Source organism: Armigeres subalbatus, chromosome 2, assembly GCF_024139115.2.
Source record: "Armigeres subalbatus isolate Guangzhou_Male chromosome 2, GZ_Asu_2, whole genome shotgun sequence".
Classification (NCBI taxonomy): Eukaryota; Metazoa; Arthropoda; class Insecta; order Diptera; family Culicidae; genus Armigeres; species Armigeres subalbatus.
The window spans coordinates 37229540-37249182 of record NC_085140.1 but is presented as its reverse complement, the minus strand read 5'-3'; the positions used below and the strand labels follow the sequence as shown (position 1 = coordinate 37249182).

At 39.5% G+C, this 19643-nt stretch overlaps 1 protein-coding gene across 1 annotated transcript in view; it reads left to right on the top strand.

Moving 5' to 3' along the window:
• Positions 1–19198, top strand: part of LOC134214261 (clavesin-1-like) — a 36036-nt gene extending 16838 nt beyond the window's left edge. The window contains exons 2-3 of the mRNA XM_062693668.1: positions 6752–7492; positions 18894–19198. Of these exons, the coding sequence (XP_062549652.1) occupies positions 6764–7492; positions 18894–19151 (987 nt within the window). The 5' untranslated portion in view covers positions 6752–6763 and the 3' untranslated portion in view covers positions 19152–19198. The remainder of the gene's footprint in view (positions 1–6751; positions 7493–18893) is intronic.
• The last annotated feature ends 445 nt before the right edge of the window (positions 19199–19643 follow it).

Sequence of the window (19643 nt, the reverse complement as noted above, 5' to 3'; positions counted from 1 at the left end):
TAGTAGCGCCCGTTGAACGAATTTTTATGAATAGACAGAGTATGAGTCGTTTCAAATTTTAAGGTCAAATACAGTTAGGTCTATTTCAGAGAAAAATCCTACAATTATGACAAACATAAAATTAAACTGATAAATTGGAAAATTCCAACAAAAACTGTAATTTTGGAATAATACTTCTAATAATATTTCAATTGTTCCTACGACCTACATAAATACAAAACATTGAAGAATTCGACCCCACTGCAATAACATCGTTACGTACACACACGAGTAATAGTGTGCATATTATATGTTGGAAATAGTATTATTGAAATATGACAAGCATAGGATTAACTGATATTGAAATAGGTGCATGGTGGTGATGATGCTTTTCAGTTAAATACTTCAAAAATGTGATATTAAGTTTATTTTGGAAGTAACCAAAATATTTTCAATTACAATTTACCTGAGCTGAGCATAATTATTCTCATGGTTGGGTGAGAAATCAATGTATTTCATGTACACATCGCCTTATTGTTATTGATATCGGAACAGATATCCTACTACCTATGATCGCATATCAGTCCGATCTTTGCTGATTTTCCTATTCGTATGGGACAAATATGCGGTTTTGGGCAGACATATTTTTGCCTTTCTTGTTCACTGAGTATACGTGAAGGCTATATGTACAGGGGTTAGACAAAAAGGTTGAGATAGGCAAAAATTTGTCCAAGTTCAAATCAGCATAACTTTGCGTAGAATGATCCGATTTTGATCAATCGGACGCGGAAACTCTTCTAGTATACTGGCCCTATACGAAACCTCTGATTGGTCCTTGGCCACCAGTGGTGTTCCGGGTTTTCCGAGGGTATGTTAAAAATGCATTTTTTCTGCTGCTTGTCATTTCATATGACGTTTACTGTCATCATGTTTTATGCTTTCCCCAGAAACTAGAACTAATATGCTGACCAATGCTGGCTGCAGATCGAAAATTCGTTAGGTATACGCAGATATATGGCCATTTTCGTGAAAACGATACGGGATTGGCCATACACCCTGAACAAATGTCACTTTCGCAGAACTTCCAGAACCTGTTACAAATTGGCCAAAGAGTCTTACAGTCCTCAAAATATATCTCTTATAAAGATCCTATATCCATCGTCTTGGGAAAACATGAATTTTGACACCCAACACAAACCTCCACGGCGAAAAATCCTTACGAAAAACTTCTATTCTGGTATATACAGGGGTTAAGCAAAATTATTGAGTTTTGAGAAATCGAGAAAATTTGGCCCAAATTCAAATCCTTATAACTTTTTGGAAAATTGATGTAATTGGGCAAAACCGGAAGCATTCGACGACAAATTTAGTCAAGATTTAGGAACATGCACGGTCACGGATACTGGCCACCGGAAATGTTCCGGATTTTCGGAGGTCATGTCAATAACACATTTTTTCTGCCGCTCGTATTTTTGTGTGGTTTGAAGTTACATCGATAAACACTATTTTACTAGCAACTAGTTCTTTTGAAAATTGAATGCGGGCGGTTGCGCTAAGATCCGTTGAAAAACATCCGAGATATGGCCATTTCAGTAAACCTGGATCCGGATACTATGGTCAATTATGTATATCCTTCCAATCACGTATATATTATCCGGTACCATATCAATATTGGTATCAAACTTCAAGATTTTTCATGGAGATGCTTCAGGAAGCATATGCAGGACGATCAGTTGCCCTGACCACTCTGTAGTAGGTTCCAGGTGCCCCGGGGGAAGTGGCCAATTTGAAAAACGTTGAAACCCCAATCATAATGGGTATCAAACTTCATGATTTTTCATGAAGATGCTTCAGGAAGCATATTAAGGATGATCAGTTGCTCTGACCGCTCTGTAGTAGGTTCCAGGTTTCCCGGGGAAGTGGCCAATTTGAAAAACGTTCAGAACCCTATCAATATGGGTATCAAACTTCAAGATTTTTCATGAAGATGCTTCAGGAAGCATATTCTCCTCCCATAATTTTCTCTGGCGAATTTTGAGGAGGAATTCCTGTAGGAAATTCTAAAAGAGTTACAAAAAGAATTTCCGAATCAATTCTTGAAAAAAAAAATCTGATTGAATTCATGAAGGAATGAAAAAAACTGAAGAAATTTTCGAAACGAGTTCGTAAAGTAATTTCTGGAGGAATTCCTAAAGCAATTTCCGAAGGAGTTTCCTGAATGCATTTTTAAGCAATTCCCAAAGGAATTTAGGAAGGAGATCCAAATAAAATTTGCGAAGAAATTCATAGATTTCTACAGGAATTTCTTCGCAAATTGTTTCAGGAACTTCCTCCAGAATCCCGTCTGGAATTGTTCCATCTGGAGTTTCTCCTGGATTTCCTTCGAAAATCGCTCCAGGTAGTTGCTCTTATTTCTCCAACAAAATCCTTCGAAGATTACTACAGGAAATTCTTCGGCAATTCCCGGAGGGATTTCTTCTGAACATCTTCCAGAAATTAATCTAGTGATTCCTTCGAAAATTCTTCAAGTAATTCCTTCTGAATTTCCCTTGGAATTAGTTCAATACTTCCACATCGAATTCTTTCTTTAATTTCTTTCAAGAAAATCCTAAGACCTCCGCGAATTCCTGCAAGAATTCCTTTGAATTCCGAGGAAAAACTAAAAAAAAGAGTAAAATTCAAGGAAACTCCTGGGGAATTTCAAAACGAATTTTTAAGTGTTGGTTATGTTATGTGACGAGTGTTGCCGAGAACTTCATGAAAATGTAGTCTAATGCGTGAATTGTTTGTGAATGGCAGGTAAAACTCGTCTTTATGTACAGGTTTTCCCAGTACTTTAGCAACTGCAGTAGAGCAGGGCATGATTAGCCTCTACCACCCTATAAGACCGCATCCAACCACTCACCATAGTCCTCCAACCCAACACCAGAGGGCCAGAAGCACCTTCGTTAAGTAGCCATTAAGGGGTGGCGTAATTGGGTCGATACTGTGAGAAGAGGTGACTGACCTGGAAAAGGAGGTCATGACCCTGAGATCCAGTCACTATTCCAAAGTATTTCGGAGCGAACGGGTGTTACAAAGTTTCAAAGTGATCAAAGTTGGAAGTTGAAGAGTAGAGAAGAAAGTGTGTGGAACAAAAGAAGGCGTTGAGGACAACCCCACTGTTTCTGGGTTGAAAACCCCAGCAAGAAGCGCCGGCTTAATCCGGCATTGTTTCCGCCGATAGTCGGTCGGCCTTTTTATTGGACGAGTTGCAACAAAGCTAAAAGCGAGGAAAATCCCCAAGCCACTCCGGCGATACCACCGGTAAGCCCGCAGTGAACAGAGTTGCTCGCTGCCGGGTCGTCTGCTACAGAAGGAAGTAAGGAAAAAGAGGAAGGAAAGAAATAGAGTTGTGTAGTGCTGCCAGGAAGAGGGGCTCTAAAGACAGATTAACTAGCTTTAAGAGAGAGTGAAGACAGAAGTGAATAAAGTGTCGCAAAGTGAAGCTCTGTGGTTTCCCTGCATTTCATTGCGAGAGTTCCCTGTCCGCGAGTTGCTTGAGGTGAGCGTGCCGACCCTGAGGCCATTGGTTCAGGGAGTCTCAGCATAGCGCTGGGCATACTTACCCGATAATTACAAATTCCTGAAGGATTTTTAAATTGAACTCCTGAAGGAACTTCCGACATTCTTAGATTTCTCCAAACATTTCTTTGGACGTTGCTTCAAGATTTCCTTCAGAAATATCCCAGGGATTTCTTTGGAAAATCCTCCGGAAACAACGTCGGAAATAAATCTAAAAACCATTTTTAAATTCTTCTTCAATGCTTTTTCGAAAATTGGAAGAATGAATTTTAAGAATTACTTCAGAATCTACCTTAGGAGTTCCTTTGGTATTCAAAACTTCCTCCGGGAATTCTTCGAATCATTCATTTTGAAATATATTCACGAATTCCTTTTAAACATTCTCTGGAAATACTTTCTAAAATTCCCGTAAAATATTATGGTAATTCTTTCGGATATTCCTTTGGGGTTTAGTTCTGGAATTCCTTCGGAATATTATTAAGGTTTTGAAAATTTGCTTTAGATTTTTTATAATTCATTTAGGGGCTGTCCATATACCACAGTGATAGGTTTTGATCAGTTTCAGATACCCCCCTCCCCCAGCGTGGACAGTTGTTCATATAAATTAAAAAAAAAATTCGATAATAATACGAGCGGAAAATCCTTCGGAGAATTCTATCGATTTTTTAGGAATCCATTTGGGAAATAGTTTGGAAATACCATTTGGAATTTCTTGGGAAATCCCTTTAGGAAATATTTGACTATTTCGTAGAAAATTTCTTCAAAAATTCCTTCAAACATTCTGTTGGAAATACCTTCAAGGAAGTATTGAAATTTCTAGAAGAATACATCCAACAAAATATCGGATAGAATTCAGGTATTTTGTATGGTTTTATTGAAGAAAAGATTTCCTAAAGGAATCTCTAAAAAAAATAGCAAAGGAATTTCCAATTAGAAATCCTACATTTCTCTAGACTTTTATTCCCCGAGCAGCACAAGTCAGACGAAATGGGTTACAACAACTTGATTGTGACTGATTCAGGTCACATATGAGTTGCAGTAACCTATGTGAAATATGTGTGCTGCTAGGGTCAGGAACTTCTCTAGAAATTCCATCGGAAATTTTGAATAAAATTGATCAAAATTGGCGTGAAACCAGATTTTTTTTCGGAATGATGTTGGCGTATATAATTTCAAATTTCAGTGAAAATATTTAATTTGGCGAGCACGTGCCCCATCGTGCCCTAGTTTAAATCCACTAAGGGGCCATCCATAAAGTACGTCACGCCTGTAGGGGGAAGGGGGAGTCCAGAGCAGCGTGACGATTCATACAAAAATTTTAGAGGTTTAATACAAAAAGTGTTAAGATAATTATTTTGAGCTTTTTAATGGAATGTCTTCACTTGTCATGAGACGAGTTTGTACCTTGCCATTTAATTCCACCACTTGATTGTACCTTGACAGATACGTATTCCGACCTCAACAGTAAGGTCGTCTTCAGTGTCTCTCGAGTCGAGTCAAGTACGAGACACCGAAGACGACCTTACTGTTGAGGTCGAAATACGTATCTGTCAAGGTACAATCAAGTGGTGGAATTAAATGGGAAGGTACAAACTCGTCTTATAACAAGACAAAAAGTGTGACAAAGGGGGGAGAGGGGGTTGAAAATCGCTAATTTTTGTATGGATCTTTCCTAAAGATCACGGATACTCAATAAATGAATATTCATGTAAAAGAAAGCCTTGTTTCCTGTGCCTCTTGCTATGTTATTTCCTATGCTTTATATAGATATAAAATGAAGAATTCAATTCTTCGGGTCTTTTGTAGCTGAGCCTTATATAAAAAAAATAATATTCGCCCACAAAGTACATGATAGTTCAACATGTAAGTAGTGTAAAATTAGGATGAGTACTCATGCTTCGATATAACGTACAACTTTGAAATTAATATGTACGTTATATCGAAGTTTACCTGTATTACCGGATATCTGTCTTGTAATTATCAATTCAGATGTATCGAGAGTATATTGAAATCCAACCACGTAAAAAGTGAGTGCAGCTATCCACAAAAATCTCTGTCGCGCAACACGTGCCAGATTGTAAAATGTTCACACACACTCTTCTGCCCGATTGTTAATATCACATCTTCTAGAATTTCACATATTTTCCTACCAATAATGCATTGTCAATTCGTCTCACATTTCAGCGCACCATAAAAGTGTTTGTAGGTACAAAGTTTAATGAGAGATCGGCCTCTGCTGGCCAGCTACAATTCTATATGGCGGCCCGCCAGCCGTCTCAGTCATTTCACGCCATAAATCTCGATGCTCAAATGGCCGCGCGCGCGTCGTTGGTACTGGTGGTGAAAATAAGCTAACCGCATTCAAGAGCGATAATTATCGACGCCGTCAAAGCGCGTCTCCTTCTATTTTTATGCGGAAATGTTTGATGAATAATTTATCGCCTGATTCCATAAGCGTAATTTTTTTTAACCGAACCTCCAAATCAGTCCGTTGCGTAACGTAAATCTTGTGACAGAAACGCCACTCGTCTAATTGATATTTGACGCCTGTATGGAAATGGAGTCGGAATAATAACATCTTCATAGTTAATCTTTGCTAAAAACATGACCAGAACATTGATAATATATTCGACATCAGTACAAATGACAGACCCTATGCCAAGACTCCTACAAATGTGATCTGCAATAAGGTTTCTTGAAAACAAGTTTGAATTGATTCGAAATCAATAAAACCATCAACGTGTGGAAGAATAAGAAAACCGTATGATCGTTTTCATACATGGACTTGATTCAAACAGAAAAATGAGTTACTCGGACCACATAAATTTGAATGAAACTCTAGGTACTGTTACTACTTTTGAGTGTTGTTGCATATCGACTGTGAGATAAAGACATACCGGTTCATGTTTTACGTTAGCGTTGCCACCCTGATACGAATGTGGGTCGGATTAAAATTGAACGGTTCGATTGCCAATTGAATTAGCACCACATGGATCGACCAACATTTATAGTTACTATATAGAGGTTTGCTGAAAGACGAGAATCGTTAGGAAAATAATCAGAATTAAATATAGACGGAATGATAAACATGCCAACGTAGTGGAAAATTTTTCCGGGAATCAATTCACAACCATCCTAATGACATACACAAACACAGCGCGCGCAATTTTTAAGAAGCTGGTTATATCGTTCGACATTTTCGTTACAGATTTCAGCCACAATGGAGGTCGACTGTGTTGTGTACAGCAACTGTAAGAATCCCTCTAAGTACGAACCTTATCGCTGCACGCTGAGTGACAAACTACGCAAAATCGCCAAGGCAGAGCTTCGAGAAGATGACAAAGTGCGTGAACAAGCCCTGGCCCAGATGCGAGAATGGATCGCAAAGAATCCTCACATTAAAAAGTGTCGCACGGATCCGTTGTTCCTGCTGCGTTTCCTGCGAACAAAAAAGTTCTCCATAAATCAGTCTTGTGAAATGCTGGAAAAGTACCTCTCCATTCGACAGACCTACCCGAAATGGTTCCGAAACTGTGATATAGAGGACCCAGAAATGGAGGCTCTCATTGACGGCGGATATCTGGTGCCGATTCCACAACGGGATGCCAACGGCCAACAGCTTATACTCTCCGTCGCCGGTAACCTGGACCTCAATCGAGTGAATTCGGCCCTTCTGGCGAGGGCCCATTTCCTGGTGCAAGAAGTGCTCGCAGACGATGAGGAGGCGCAAATTTGCGGCTATGTGCAGTGCATCGACGAACGGCAGCTGTCGATGAAGCTGATGGGGCTGTGGTCGCTGATCGATATCAAGAAGGTGGCCGAAAGCATACAGCACGGTATTCCCACCCGGATGAGATCGTTCAACTTTATCGGGCTGCCCTCGTCGGCAGTGACGCTGTTGGAGTTTTGCGTGTCGCTGCTGAGCGAGAAGCTGAAGAAGCGAATCAATGTGAGTAAATTTCAGTAAATTATGTTTTAAAATTGTAAAACTCTTCATTAAAGTTTTTAAAAATAATTTTAGATCCTAGACTACTATTGTGCAAATTTCAAGCAAAAGTTTAATTATTACATATGATTCACTATCACAACAAGCTAATATCACTAAAGATACTTTGCAATCTGGACGGTCTGTCCGGAAAGGATCATTGAAATTTTCTACAAATATTGCATTTTAAATCATCATGATTCAACATTTGCCGTTTGAAAAGAATAGTGGGTTAGTGGTTGGAATAGGTCGTATAGGTCGCTTTGGATAGCAGCTTAATTTTTTTTTTTGCGACAATACCTCAAGATATAGAGCGAAACCCGTGTCTCACTCAAACGCGCCCTAAGGGTGATTATACAGTTAACGCGGTGATGAATTTCAAATTCACCACATGCTGATCTTATCCCATTTCTAAAAGTTAAAAATCTGCCGACATTTGTCTTCTGACTTTTGACTATGACTATTTCTGAATTCTGACTTCTGATTCCGATTCCTGACATCTTACGTTTAGCTTTTGACCTCTGACCTCTGTCTTTAGCCTTCCGACCTCTAAATACTGACATCTGGCATCTAGCTTCTGACATCTGATTTTATAAAGAAAATTATTTTGAGCTTTTTAGTGGAATGTCTTCACTTGTCATAAGACGAGTTTGTACAATCCCATTGAATTCCACCACTTAATTGTATCTTGACAGATACGTATTTCGACCTCAACAGTAAGGCCGCCTTCAGTGTCTCGTACTTGACTCGACTCAAGTCGAGACACTGAAGAGGGCCTTACTGTTGAGGTCGAAATACGTATCTGTCAAGATACAATTAAGTGGTGGAATTCAATGGGATTGTACAAACTCGTCTTATGACAAGTGATCTGATTTTAAATTTCCGACATATGACTGCTGACCTAAGACATCTTACTTTTACCTTTTTCTAAGGGGCCCCACACACGCTCCGATGTGTTGTACAACTTTGGCTCCGCCCTAAATTCCGGAGGAATTCCTAAAGAAACATCCAGAGGAATTCCAGGAAACGCTTTTTGTGGAGTTCCTGGAGGAACTTACGTAAGAATTCCTGGAGGAACTTCTGAAGGAATTCCTGGAGGAACTTCTGAAGGATTTCCTGGAAGGATTTTTTTGAGAAACTCCGGGAGGAACTTCGGAATTCTGGGAGAAATTTCAGAATTCCGGGAGGAACTTTCGGAGATATCCGTAAGGGAACTTCCAGAGGAATTCCTGGAGGAACTTCCGGAGGATTTCCTGAAAGAATTTTCGGAGGAACTTCCGGAAGAGTTCCCGAAGGAACTTCCGGAGGATTTCCTGGAGGATTTTCCAGAGGAACTCCGGGAGGAAATTTCGAAGGAACTATGAGAGGAACATCCGGAGGAATTCCGGGAGGAACATCTGGAGAAACTTCCGGAGGAATTCCGGGAGGAACTTCCGCAGGAATTTCAGGAGGAGCTTCCGGTTGAATTCCGGGTGGAATTTCCGCAGCAATTCCTGGAGAAGCTTCCTGAGGAATTCCGGGAGGAACTTTCTAAGGAATTCTTGGAGGATTTTCCGGAGGAATTCCTGGAGGAACTTCGGAATTCCTGGAAGTACTTCGTAATTCGAAGAGGAACTTCGGAATCCGGGGAGGATCTTCCGGAGGAACATCTGGAGGAATTCCGGTAGGAACTTCCCGAAGAATTCCGAGAGGAACTTTCGGAAAAAATCCGGGAGGAACTTTCGGAGGAATTCCGGGAAGAACTTTGGAGGAATTCCGGGAGGCACTTCCGGAGGATTTTCGGGAAGAACTTCCTGAGGAATTACGGGAGGAACTTCCGGAAGAATTCCAGGAGAAACTTCAAGAGGAATTCCGGGAGGTACTTCCGGAGGAATTTCGGGAGGAGCATCCAGAGGAATTCCGGGAGAAACTTCAAGAGGAATTTCGGGAGGAACTTCTCGAGGAATTCCAGGAGGAACTTCCGGTTGAATTCCGGGTGGAGCTTCCGGGGCAATTCTTGGAGAAACTTCCGGTGAAATTCCTGGAAGAACTTTCTGGAGGAATTCCGGCAAGAACTCTCGGAGAAATTCCAGGAGGAACTTCCGGAGGAATGCCGAGAAATACTTCTGGAAAAATCCGGAATTCCGGAGGAATTCCAGGAGGAACTTCTGGAAGAACTTCCGGAGGAATTCCTGTATGGACTGTAAAAATCCGATTCTAATACAATTCAAATCCACTTCCAATCCAAGCACGATCAAATACAATTCCAACTCTAAACAAATTTCAATCGCATTCCAATCCATCATCACTAAAATTCCAATAACATGCCATTCACGTTCCAATCAAATTCAATTCAATCCACAACCAATCTAATTCTAATCCCATTCCAATTCAAATCCAATCTAATTGCACTGCAATCCAATTCAGTATTCGTGAAAAAGCACCAAACACATCAGCATGTACAGAAAGACTAATTATTATGTTTGTTGGAGCTTTAATTGTACCAACTGTTCGTCAGACGGTTGTACAAACTGAATTGGTCGCACAAACTTGGGGGCGGAGTCAAAGTTGTACAACATGTCGGAGCGTGTGTGGGGCCCCTAACTTTTTTTAAGGGGTTTCCATTGGATTTGTTCCTAATACGGATTTTCAGCTTTCAGTCACATGGAAATGTTAATAATTTTAAATCATTGCCAACGATTCGATCCGGTGGTTTGGATCTTCATCTTCAGACTTCTGACTTCTGATTTTGAATTTGTCTTTTGACTTCTGATATTTGCCACTTGATTTCTGACTGTTACCTTCCGACTTCTGACTTCTAATTCCCTAGCAGCACAATTCAGTCTGATTTAGTCACAGGAACCTAAATATGATCAAAATTGGTTCTATATACACAAACTCGGGTTTATGATTTAGTGATCAGTCATTCAGATCAGATTTAGTCAGCCATTCTGGCTTCTGACATCTGCTTTCGGACAGTCTCTTGACGCCTGCCTTTTTGATTTTTGACTTCTGATTTCTAATTTCTGATATTTACTTTCTGAAATCTGGTTTTCGACATCCGACTTCCAACTTCTGAGTTCCGACTTCTGATTTCTGACGTCTGACATATGTTTTCTGACTTAACATCTGCCTTCTGACTTCTGGCTTCCAACTTCTTAATTCTGACATCTGCTGTCTGACATCTGCTTTCTGATATCTGCCTTCTGACTTCTGACTTCCAACTTTTGACTCTTAATTTCTGATTTATGACATCTGTCTTCTGACTTTTGACTTTTGACTTCTGTTTTCTAATTCCTGTATTCTGACTTCTGATTTCTTACTTCTGGGTTCACATTTCTGGCTTCTGCCTCCTGATTTCTGAATTCTAACATTTACCGTCCGACTCCTGTCTTTTGAATTTTGACTCCTGACTTCTGTTTTTCGGCTTCCAAATTCTACTTCCTGAATTCTAACTGCCGTTTTCTCCTTTCTGAATTCTAACTTTTGGCGTCTAGCTTCTGACTTTCGACTTTAATCTTCTTATTTATGACATCTGCCTACTAACTTCTCCCTTTTGACTTCTGATTTCCGACTTCTGACTTCTTACTTCTGACTTTTACCTTCTTACCTGCTCTCTGAATTGTGACTCCCGGTATCCGACTACTGACTTCAAATTTCTGATATCTGGCTCCTGATTTTTCACTTTACGACTTTTGACTTCTCATTTCTGAGTTCTAACTTCTGACTTTTGAGTTCTGTCTTCTGTCATCTGTCTTCTGACTTCAGACTTCGGACATCTGTCTCCTGGTTTCTGACTTTTGACTTCCGACTTCTGATGTCTGACATTGCTTTCTGACTGCAAACCTCTGAGTTTCGGCTTCTGTCTTCTTACATCTGCAACACAGACAAACAGACGTAACACTAGATAAAATACCATCGACCATGACTTCAACGATCAATTTGAATTTGATTGATTTCGCAATTCACAACTAGAGGCGCTATAGCGCTATATACTATATACTATAGTGTCGTGATCCTTCGGGTTTGACATTTCACTCCAGCGCCTTCTGGTGACGATGTCATACGAAACATCGTTTCGTGTAACATGCTCGCGAGATGGTGGTAGATGAGTTGAGCGATGGATTTTTCAGAAAATTGTTCAAGTTGTTACGTCTGTTTTCTGCAATCTGACTTCAAATTTCTGACATTTGCCTTCTAACTTTTGACTAAGACTTCCGACATTCAATTTCAATTTTATCACTTCTGAAGTCTGGGTTCTGACTTTTATCTTCTGGCTTCGGACATCTGCCTCCTGGTTTCTGACTTTTGACTTCCGACTTCTGATTTCTGATATTTGCTTTCTGACTGCAAACCTCTGACTTTCGCCTTCTGTCTTCTTACATCTGCAATCTTTTGACTGACTGACTAAGACTTCCGACATTCAATTTCAATTTTTTGACTTCTGAAGTCTGGGTTCTGACTTTTATCTTCTGGCTTCGGACATCTTCTCCCTGGTTTCTGACTTTTGACTTCCGAGTTCTGATTTCTGACATTTGCTTTCTGACTGCAAATCTCTGAGTTTCGGCTTCTATCTTCTTACATGTGCAATCTAACTTCAAATTTCTGACATTTGCCTTCTAACTTTTTACTATGACTTCCGACATTCAATTCCAATTTTATCACTTATGAAGTCTGGGTACTGACTTTTATCTTCTGACTTCTGACATCTGCCTTTCCGAGCAGCACAAGTCAGCCAAAAATGTTTGCAGCAAGTTGATAAATCTGGTCACATATGAGTTGGAGTAACCTATGTGGAACATGTGTGTGCTGCTATGCCTTCCGATTTCTGATTTCCGACTTCTGACTTCTGTTTTCTGACTTTTGGCGTCTGACTTCTGACTTTTCACTTGTCTTCTTAATTCTGATTTCTTACTTCTGTCTTCTGATATCTGACCAGACCACTGATTTCCGACTTTCGTCTTGCCCAGTGTTGGTAAAACAATTTACATATCCCAAATCATCGAGCTTACTCGTTTGCGAATTTGAAGGAATGCATCCCACCAACGTATGATGGTCGTACACTCCGAATTGTCCGTAACAAAACCGAATGTATCAGACCGCATCGTGCTTTCGTGCTGTGCGGTTCTTTCTCTCTTTGCGGAAGGAAGTTTTTAATACTACCCGAAGCTATTTTAATTTCAACGGTGCTTCTTAGCGCTATTTGTACCCACTGATCCCGTTACGATCTTTGCAAGGACCCGTGCCTTCGTTTTACGTTGGACCCGTTTGCGGAAGTAAAATTCCGACAAGCGGTGGTAATCCTGCAGGGACACCGTTCTGGGAAAAAAGCTCTTAGAAGGTCACGTCTCCACGCTCAGCAATGAGTATTAACAAAAACAAGAGGAAGGGGAGTCTCTGAATTCTCCACTTCCTTCAAAGAAACAAGGTTTCAAGACCGTCCTGCCCAAGCGCGGAAAAAATAGAAGGAAGCTGGAGAATTCAGATATTCCTTCTAACTCTAATATCGGAAATAATTCTTCTCCAATCGAACTGAGCAATCAGTTCGATTTGATTAATGATGAAATTGAGCAAATCGAATCTACCTCTAGCCCAGGTGATTCGATTCATGCGAAAAAGCAAAGGATTCCGCCAATTGTGGTATGTGTTGCCGAGTTTTCTGGCTTCCGGAATGAGACCTTCAGGGGATCAAGGTTTCATTTCAGATTGCTAGGAAGGGTGACTGCCGCGTTTTGCCGGGATCCTTTGACGATCGCAAACGTCTTCTTCACTATTTAACTGAGAAGCGCCATAAATTCTTCACATACGACGACAAAACTGAGCGATTGTTCAAAGTCGTCTTGAAAGGTCTCCCCAGTGATGATAAATCACTGGATGAGATTAAAATTGAAATTTCTCAATTACTTGGATATTCACCAGTCCAAGTAATTAAGATGAAAAAGAAATCCCATTCTGGTACTTCCCAGAGGGGCATTTCTCAAGAATTTTATTTAGTTCATTTTAACAAAAGTGAACTAAATAATATGAAAAGTTTAGAAAAGGCCTGTATTATGTCTCATGTCCGTGTTACATGGGAACATTTCCGCAGGCCTGGGGGAAATTTCCAAACCCCTACCCAGTGCCGTAAGTGCCAAAAGTGGGGTCATGGAACCAAACATTGTCACATGGATGCTAAATGCATGATTTGTGGTGGAACCTCTCACGCCAAGGACGCATGTCCTGTCCAATAAATTTAAGTGCGCAAACTGTGGGGGCAATCATAAATCCAATTTCTGGGAATGCCCTTCACGCAAAAAAGTTTTGAATTCCCGTGCAAAATTGATGACGGGAAATTCCAATCGGATCCCAGATTCGACGGGTAGAAATTTTTCAAACGCTCAAATTTCGAAACCGGTTACCGGTCGAGCAATTCATACCCACCACAATTCACAAACAAATTTTGCTGCTCGTCAACGGGTAGCAAGCACTTCAGTAAATTCCAATTTTTCCAATGTACCTACGTATGCAAACATCGCTGCTGGTAGACCAAATTTCTCTTCTCAAAATGAGGTTTATACCCATGTCCCAACGGAAAATAACGGTCATGTTGCCGATTCAGGTAGCATGACTGCTTCCGATTTTGATTTTGATTTTGACATGATTGATGCAATGTTCAAAGCAAATACAATTCCTGAAGCTGTTCAGGTTGGTATAAAGTACACACAAAAAATTGTTATCGGACTCCGTTTCAATGGATCCAAATAATTGTGTGAAAGTTCTAAATTGGAATGCCCGCTCTCTAAAGGGTAAGGAAGATGAATTATTCAACTTCCTTTCAGTTCATAATGTGCATATTGCCATTATAACTGAAACGTATTTAAAACCAGGACTCTCCATTAAAAGAGATCCAAACTATTTTATCTACAGAAATGATCGTCTTGACAGCGCCTGTGGTGGGGTCGCCATTGTCATTAATAGACGTATCAAACATAAATTATTTTCTTCGTTTGAAACCAAAGTTTTTGAAACCTTGGGAGTTTCTGTTGAAACAAATTTTGGACAATTTTCCTTCATTGCAGCCTACTTGCCTTTTCAATGCAATGGGCAGCAAAAGAATTTGTTGAAAGCTGATCTTCAAATTCTGACTCGCAACAAATCAAAATTCTTCGTAATTGGTGACTTCAATGCCAAACACCGTTCATGGAATAATGCTCAAAGCAATTCCAATGGTAAAATTTTATTTGAAGATTGTTCTGCGGGATATTATACTATTCAATATCCCAATGGACCAACTTGTTTTTCTTCCAGTCGAAATCCTTCTACAATTGATTTAGTTTTAACGGATTCAAGTCAGCTGTGTGCCCAATTGGTAACTCATGCTGACTTTGACTCTGATCACCTTCCTGTGACATTTGAAATCTCACAAGAAGCCATTTATAATCCAATCAGCTCTACTTTTAATTATCATAGAGCTGATTGGGATTTATATAAAACGTATATCGATAGGAATTTTGATGTTGATATTCCTCTCGATACCAAAAGTGATATTGATAATGCTCTCGTATCTTTGACAAATTTAATTGTCGAAGCCAGAGGCATTGCAATTCCGAAATGTGAAGTTAAATTCAACTCCATTATTATTGACGACGATCTTCAGCTACTGATCCGTCTTAAAAATGTGAGAAGAAGGCAATACCAAAGAACTCGCGATCCCACGTTGAAAGTTATTTGGCGAGATTTGCAAATGAAATTAAAAACGTTTCGCTATTCTGAGAAATACCAACTTTGAGAATAATGTCTCGAAGTTGGATCCCAGTTCGAAACCCTTTTGGAAATTAACAAAATTCTTAAAAACCTCAAAAGCCAATTCCAGCGCTTAAAGAGGGAAATAAAATTTTATTAACAAATGGCGAAAAGGCTCAAAAACTTGCTCAGCAGTTCGAGAGTGCCCATAATTTTAGTCTAGGTCTCACTAGTCCAATTGAGGATCAGGTTACACGGAGCTTCGAAGACATTCTCAATCAAGAGAATGTTTTTGACCCTTCGTTGGGAACCAATTTGGATGAAGTGAGATCTATTACTAGAAAATTTAAAAATATGAAAGCCCCGGGTGATGATGGTATTTTCTACATACTTACAAAAAACTTCCTGAGAGCTCTTTATCCCTTTTGGTTAATTTATTTAACAAATGTTTTCAATTGGCATACTTTCCAGATAAATGGAAAAACGCCAAAGTTGTTCCAATTTTGAAGCCGGACAAAAATCCAGCTGAGGCTTCTAGTTATCGCCCAATCAGTTTGCTTTCTTCAATAAGCAAACTGTTTGAAAAGATTATTTTAAATAGAATGATGGTTCATATTAATGACAATTCTATTTTTGCTGATGAGCAATTTGGTTTTCGCCATGGGCATTCAACCACTTATCAGTTATTAAGAGTTACGAACTTAATTCGGCTCAACAAATCTGAAGGATATTCGACTGGAGTTGCTCTTCTTGATATAGAGAAAGCATTTGACAGTGTTTGGCATGAAGGTTTGATTGTAAAATTGATGAATTTTAGTTTTCCTCTGTACATCATTAAACTGATCCAAAATTATTTATCAGATCGCTCGCTGCAGGTAAACTATCAGAATACTAAATCTGATAGATTACCTGTAAGGGTTGGTGTCCCCCAAGGCAGCATACTGGGGCCCATATTGTATAACATTTTTACTTCTGACTTACCTGATTTACCACCAGGGTGTCAAAAATCTTTGTTTGCAGATGACACGGGCCTTTCAGCCAAAGGGCGAAGCCTTCGTGTCATTTGTAGTAGATTGCAAAAAAGTTTGGATATTTTCTCCACTTACTTGCAAAAATGGAAAATTTCCCCGAATGCTTCCAAAACTCAGCTTATAATTTTCCCACATAAGCCGAGAGCTTCTTATTTGAAACCTTCTAGCAGACATATTGTCACTATGAATGGGGTTCCAATTAATTGGTCTAGCGAAGCTAAATATTTAGGACTTCTGCTAGATCAAAATTAACTTTTAAAAATCACATTGAAGGCCTTCAAGCCAAATGTAACAAATATATTAATTGCCTATATCCACTTATAAACAGAAAATCAAAACTTTGTCTTAAGAACAAACTTTTGATTTACAAACAAATTTTAGACCTGCCATGTTGTATGCTGTGCCAATATGGGCTAGTTGCTGCAATACCAGAAAGAAGGCACTCCAGAGGATTCAAAATAAAATTTTGAAAATGATTCTGAAGTTGCCTCCGTGGTATAGTACCAATGAACTTCATAGAATTTCTAATATTGAGACATTGCAACAAATGTCCAACAAAATAATTTCCAATTTTAGACAAAAATCGTTGCAATCTTCTATTGCAACGATTAACTCCTTGTACCCTTAGTATAAAATAGGTTAAGTTTAGTTTAAGTTGAAAACATTGTAATTCCTACATGGTTCAATTCAACCAGAGGAAAAGTTCTAACTGCCAGAGGCAATTGAAATGTATTAATAATAACTAAAAGCGTAACATAGCAAATAAGGATGATAGTGTTAAGAAAACACGGAACACCTAGTCTAAGAGATGAATGCATGTATTAGATAATTAGCAAAAAAAAAAAAAGAAAAAAAAAAAAAAAAACCGAATGTATTCTCATATTCCAGGTCGCTCATTTTTGGGCCACCAATCGCCAGTCTCTCTGCACACCGGCCGCATGCACATCCTTCTCGATTGCACACAGCCAGCGAGTGCGGGGTCCACCCCGGAGTGTTCTTGCAGGCTGCTAAACATCACTTTTGCTGGTCTCTCTATCGGCATACGCACTACATGTCCAGCCCACTGTAATCTGCCGTATTTTATCAGCCTGTCATCCGCAAAACCAAGGAGCATTTGAGACTTGTTGATGATGGTTCCATTTCTTTGCACACCAGATTTTCGTGTTGCACCTTCCATGTGTGCTTTCGAATATTCTTGCGTGCAAAATTGGTGCTACAGAGAGCCATTCCTCTGTCTGCGGCAAAATTAATTACCCTTAGACCGTTGTTATTGATAGTTGCTCTTGCGTGAAAGCTCTCCTTTCTAATGACAGGGTGAAAGAACACTTCCCTTCCGACCTGTACATTCGCGTCGCAGATGATGATTTCTCGCTTAATTTTTCAAAAGGTCCTAAGTAACATTTTTTTCATGAATTAATTTGAGTACTGCAATCAAAAGCTTTCATGTTGTTCTGTTGATTGCGCTATTCAAATTAATTCACGAAAAAAAATGTTACTTAGGTATTTTTGAAAAGTTAGGCGAGATTTAGCTGCTGAGTTGGGTACGTTTCAACTCACGATTGATTCGAATCGTTCATGAGTTAAGAGATTTTGAGTTTATCCCAACACTGCTTACGACATCCGACTTCTGATTTCTGTCGCTTGCTCTGGCTTCTGACTTTTAACTTCTGTCTTCTTAATTCTGATTTCTAACATCTGCCTTCTGACATCTGCTTTCTGACTTCTGACGTCTGACTTCCGACCTCCAACTTCTAACTTCTAACTGTTGATTTATGATTTGCATCTTCTGTCTTATGACAAAGCCTTCCGACTTTTGAGTTCTAACTTCTAACCTCAAGAGTTTTGATTTTTGACTTCCGAATTCCGACTTCTAACTTCGAACTTTTCACTTTTGATTTCTTCTGACTACTAAATTCTGCGACCGACTTCTGACTTGTTACTTTTGAAATCTGCCTTCTGACTTCTGACTTGTTATTTCTGACTCCCGGCTTTTGACGGACTGTCTGATTTCAGACGTCTGTTGTTTGATTTTAGACTTACTTCTGTATTCTGATTTCAGACATATACAACCAGAAGTCTTGTTTCTAACGCCTTACTTCCGATTTCAGATTTTCGACTTCTGACTACTAAGTTCCAATTTCTGAATTGTGTCTTCTGACATCTTTCTTCTGACTTCTGATTTCTGGCTTCCGACACCTGACTTCTAATTTCTATATTCTGATTTCTGATTTTTGACTTCTGGCTACACTACACTGAGTCTACACTCAAATCGGTTTTCGCGCGTGAAATTCGTTCCACATTCAAAACCGCAGGTCTCTTGTTATAGGGTTGCTAATATTTATATCCATCATCGTGTTTCCAGACTGTTCAAGGAATGGGAGGACGTTACTCTATCAGTTAAGAATTAATTTAATTAATCCGTACCTTCTATAAAAAGTTCCCTTTAGGGGTGAAATAATTGCCTTTTGGTATAATTTTGTTGCGCGCGAAATATAAAAATATAAACCAATGAATATCAAAAACAACAAAACAACTTTTCGACTACGAATATATAGAAAAAAAAACTAGCAAGTAGAACGGTATTAGGAAGAGAAACCATCCCTAATTCAGTATTATTGTCTCCACCATTACAGCTCTTCCGCACCGTGAGCGACTTCTCCGCCAAGGCGAACAAAAGCATCCTCCCGAACGAATACGGTGGCACAGCCGGCCCCCTGTCCGGTATGATTGCTCAGTTCAAGGAGCGCTGTCGGGTCAAGAGGGCCCAACTGCTGGCCATGGACGAAATGCAAATCGAAATCACAAAATCTTCCTCCTTCTACACCGATACGTGCCGTGGCGATTTGGACAGTGGCATGATCGGTAGCTTCCGAAAGCTGGAAGTTGATTAGACGCGAAGCTGCTACCGCGCTTGGAAAGCGACTCAACGTTTCTCCTATGAAACCAAGCAATTTTCGTTTACGAACAATAAAGGTGATATTTTTTTCTAATAACCACGTGATTTATATAGATGTATATTGCAATCCATACTAAATGACGAAAAGTTAATTCTTATGTATACATGTAGGGATTAAGGTGAATAATTAAAATATAAGAAAAACTGTTAGGTGTAAATAAAAAAGCTTCAATAAACATTTGTTCCATATAACATAATGTTGGTTTAATAGCTTAACGTGATTAATATCACAATGGAAACGCATGCTCTTGCAGTTGCTACTGCCTTAGTTTATTTAATTGGCCTTTCTATTTTGTTTACTCACGCCATAAACCAGTTTAGGATAAGAACGTGGCCACGAAACGACACTCTCTAATCGATAGTCAAGAAATCTAGCACTAACCAAAAACTGTATTAATTCACAGCTCGAATGAATGGTTTGTTTAAA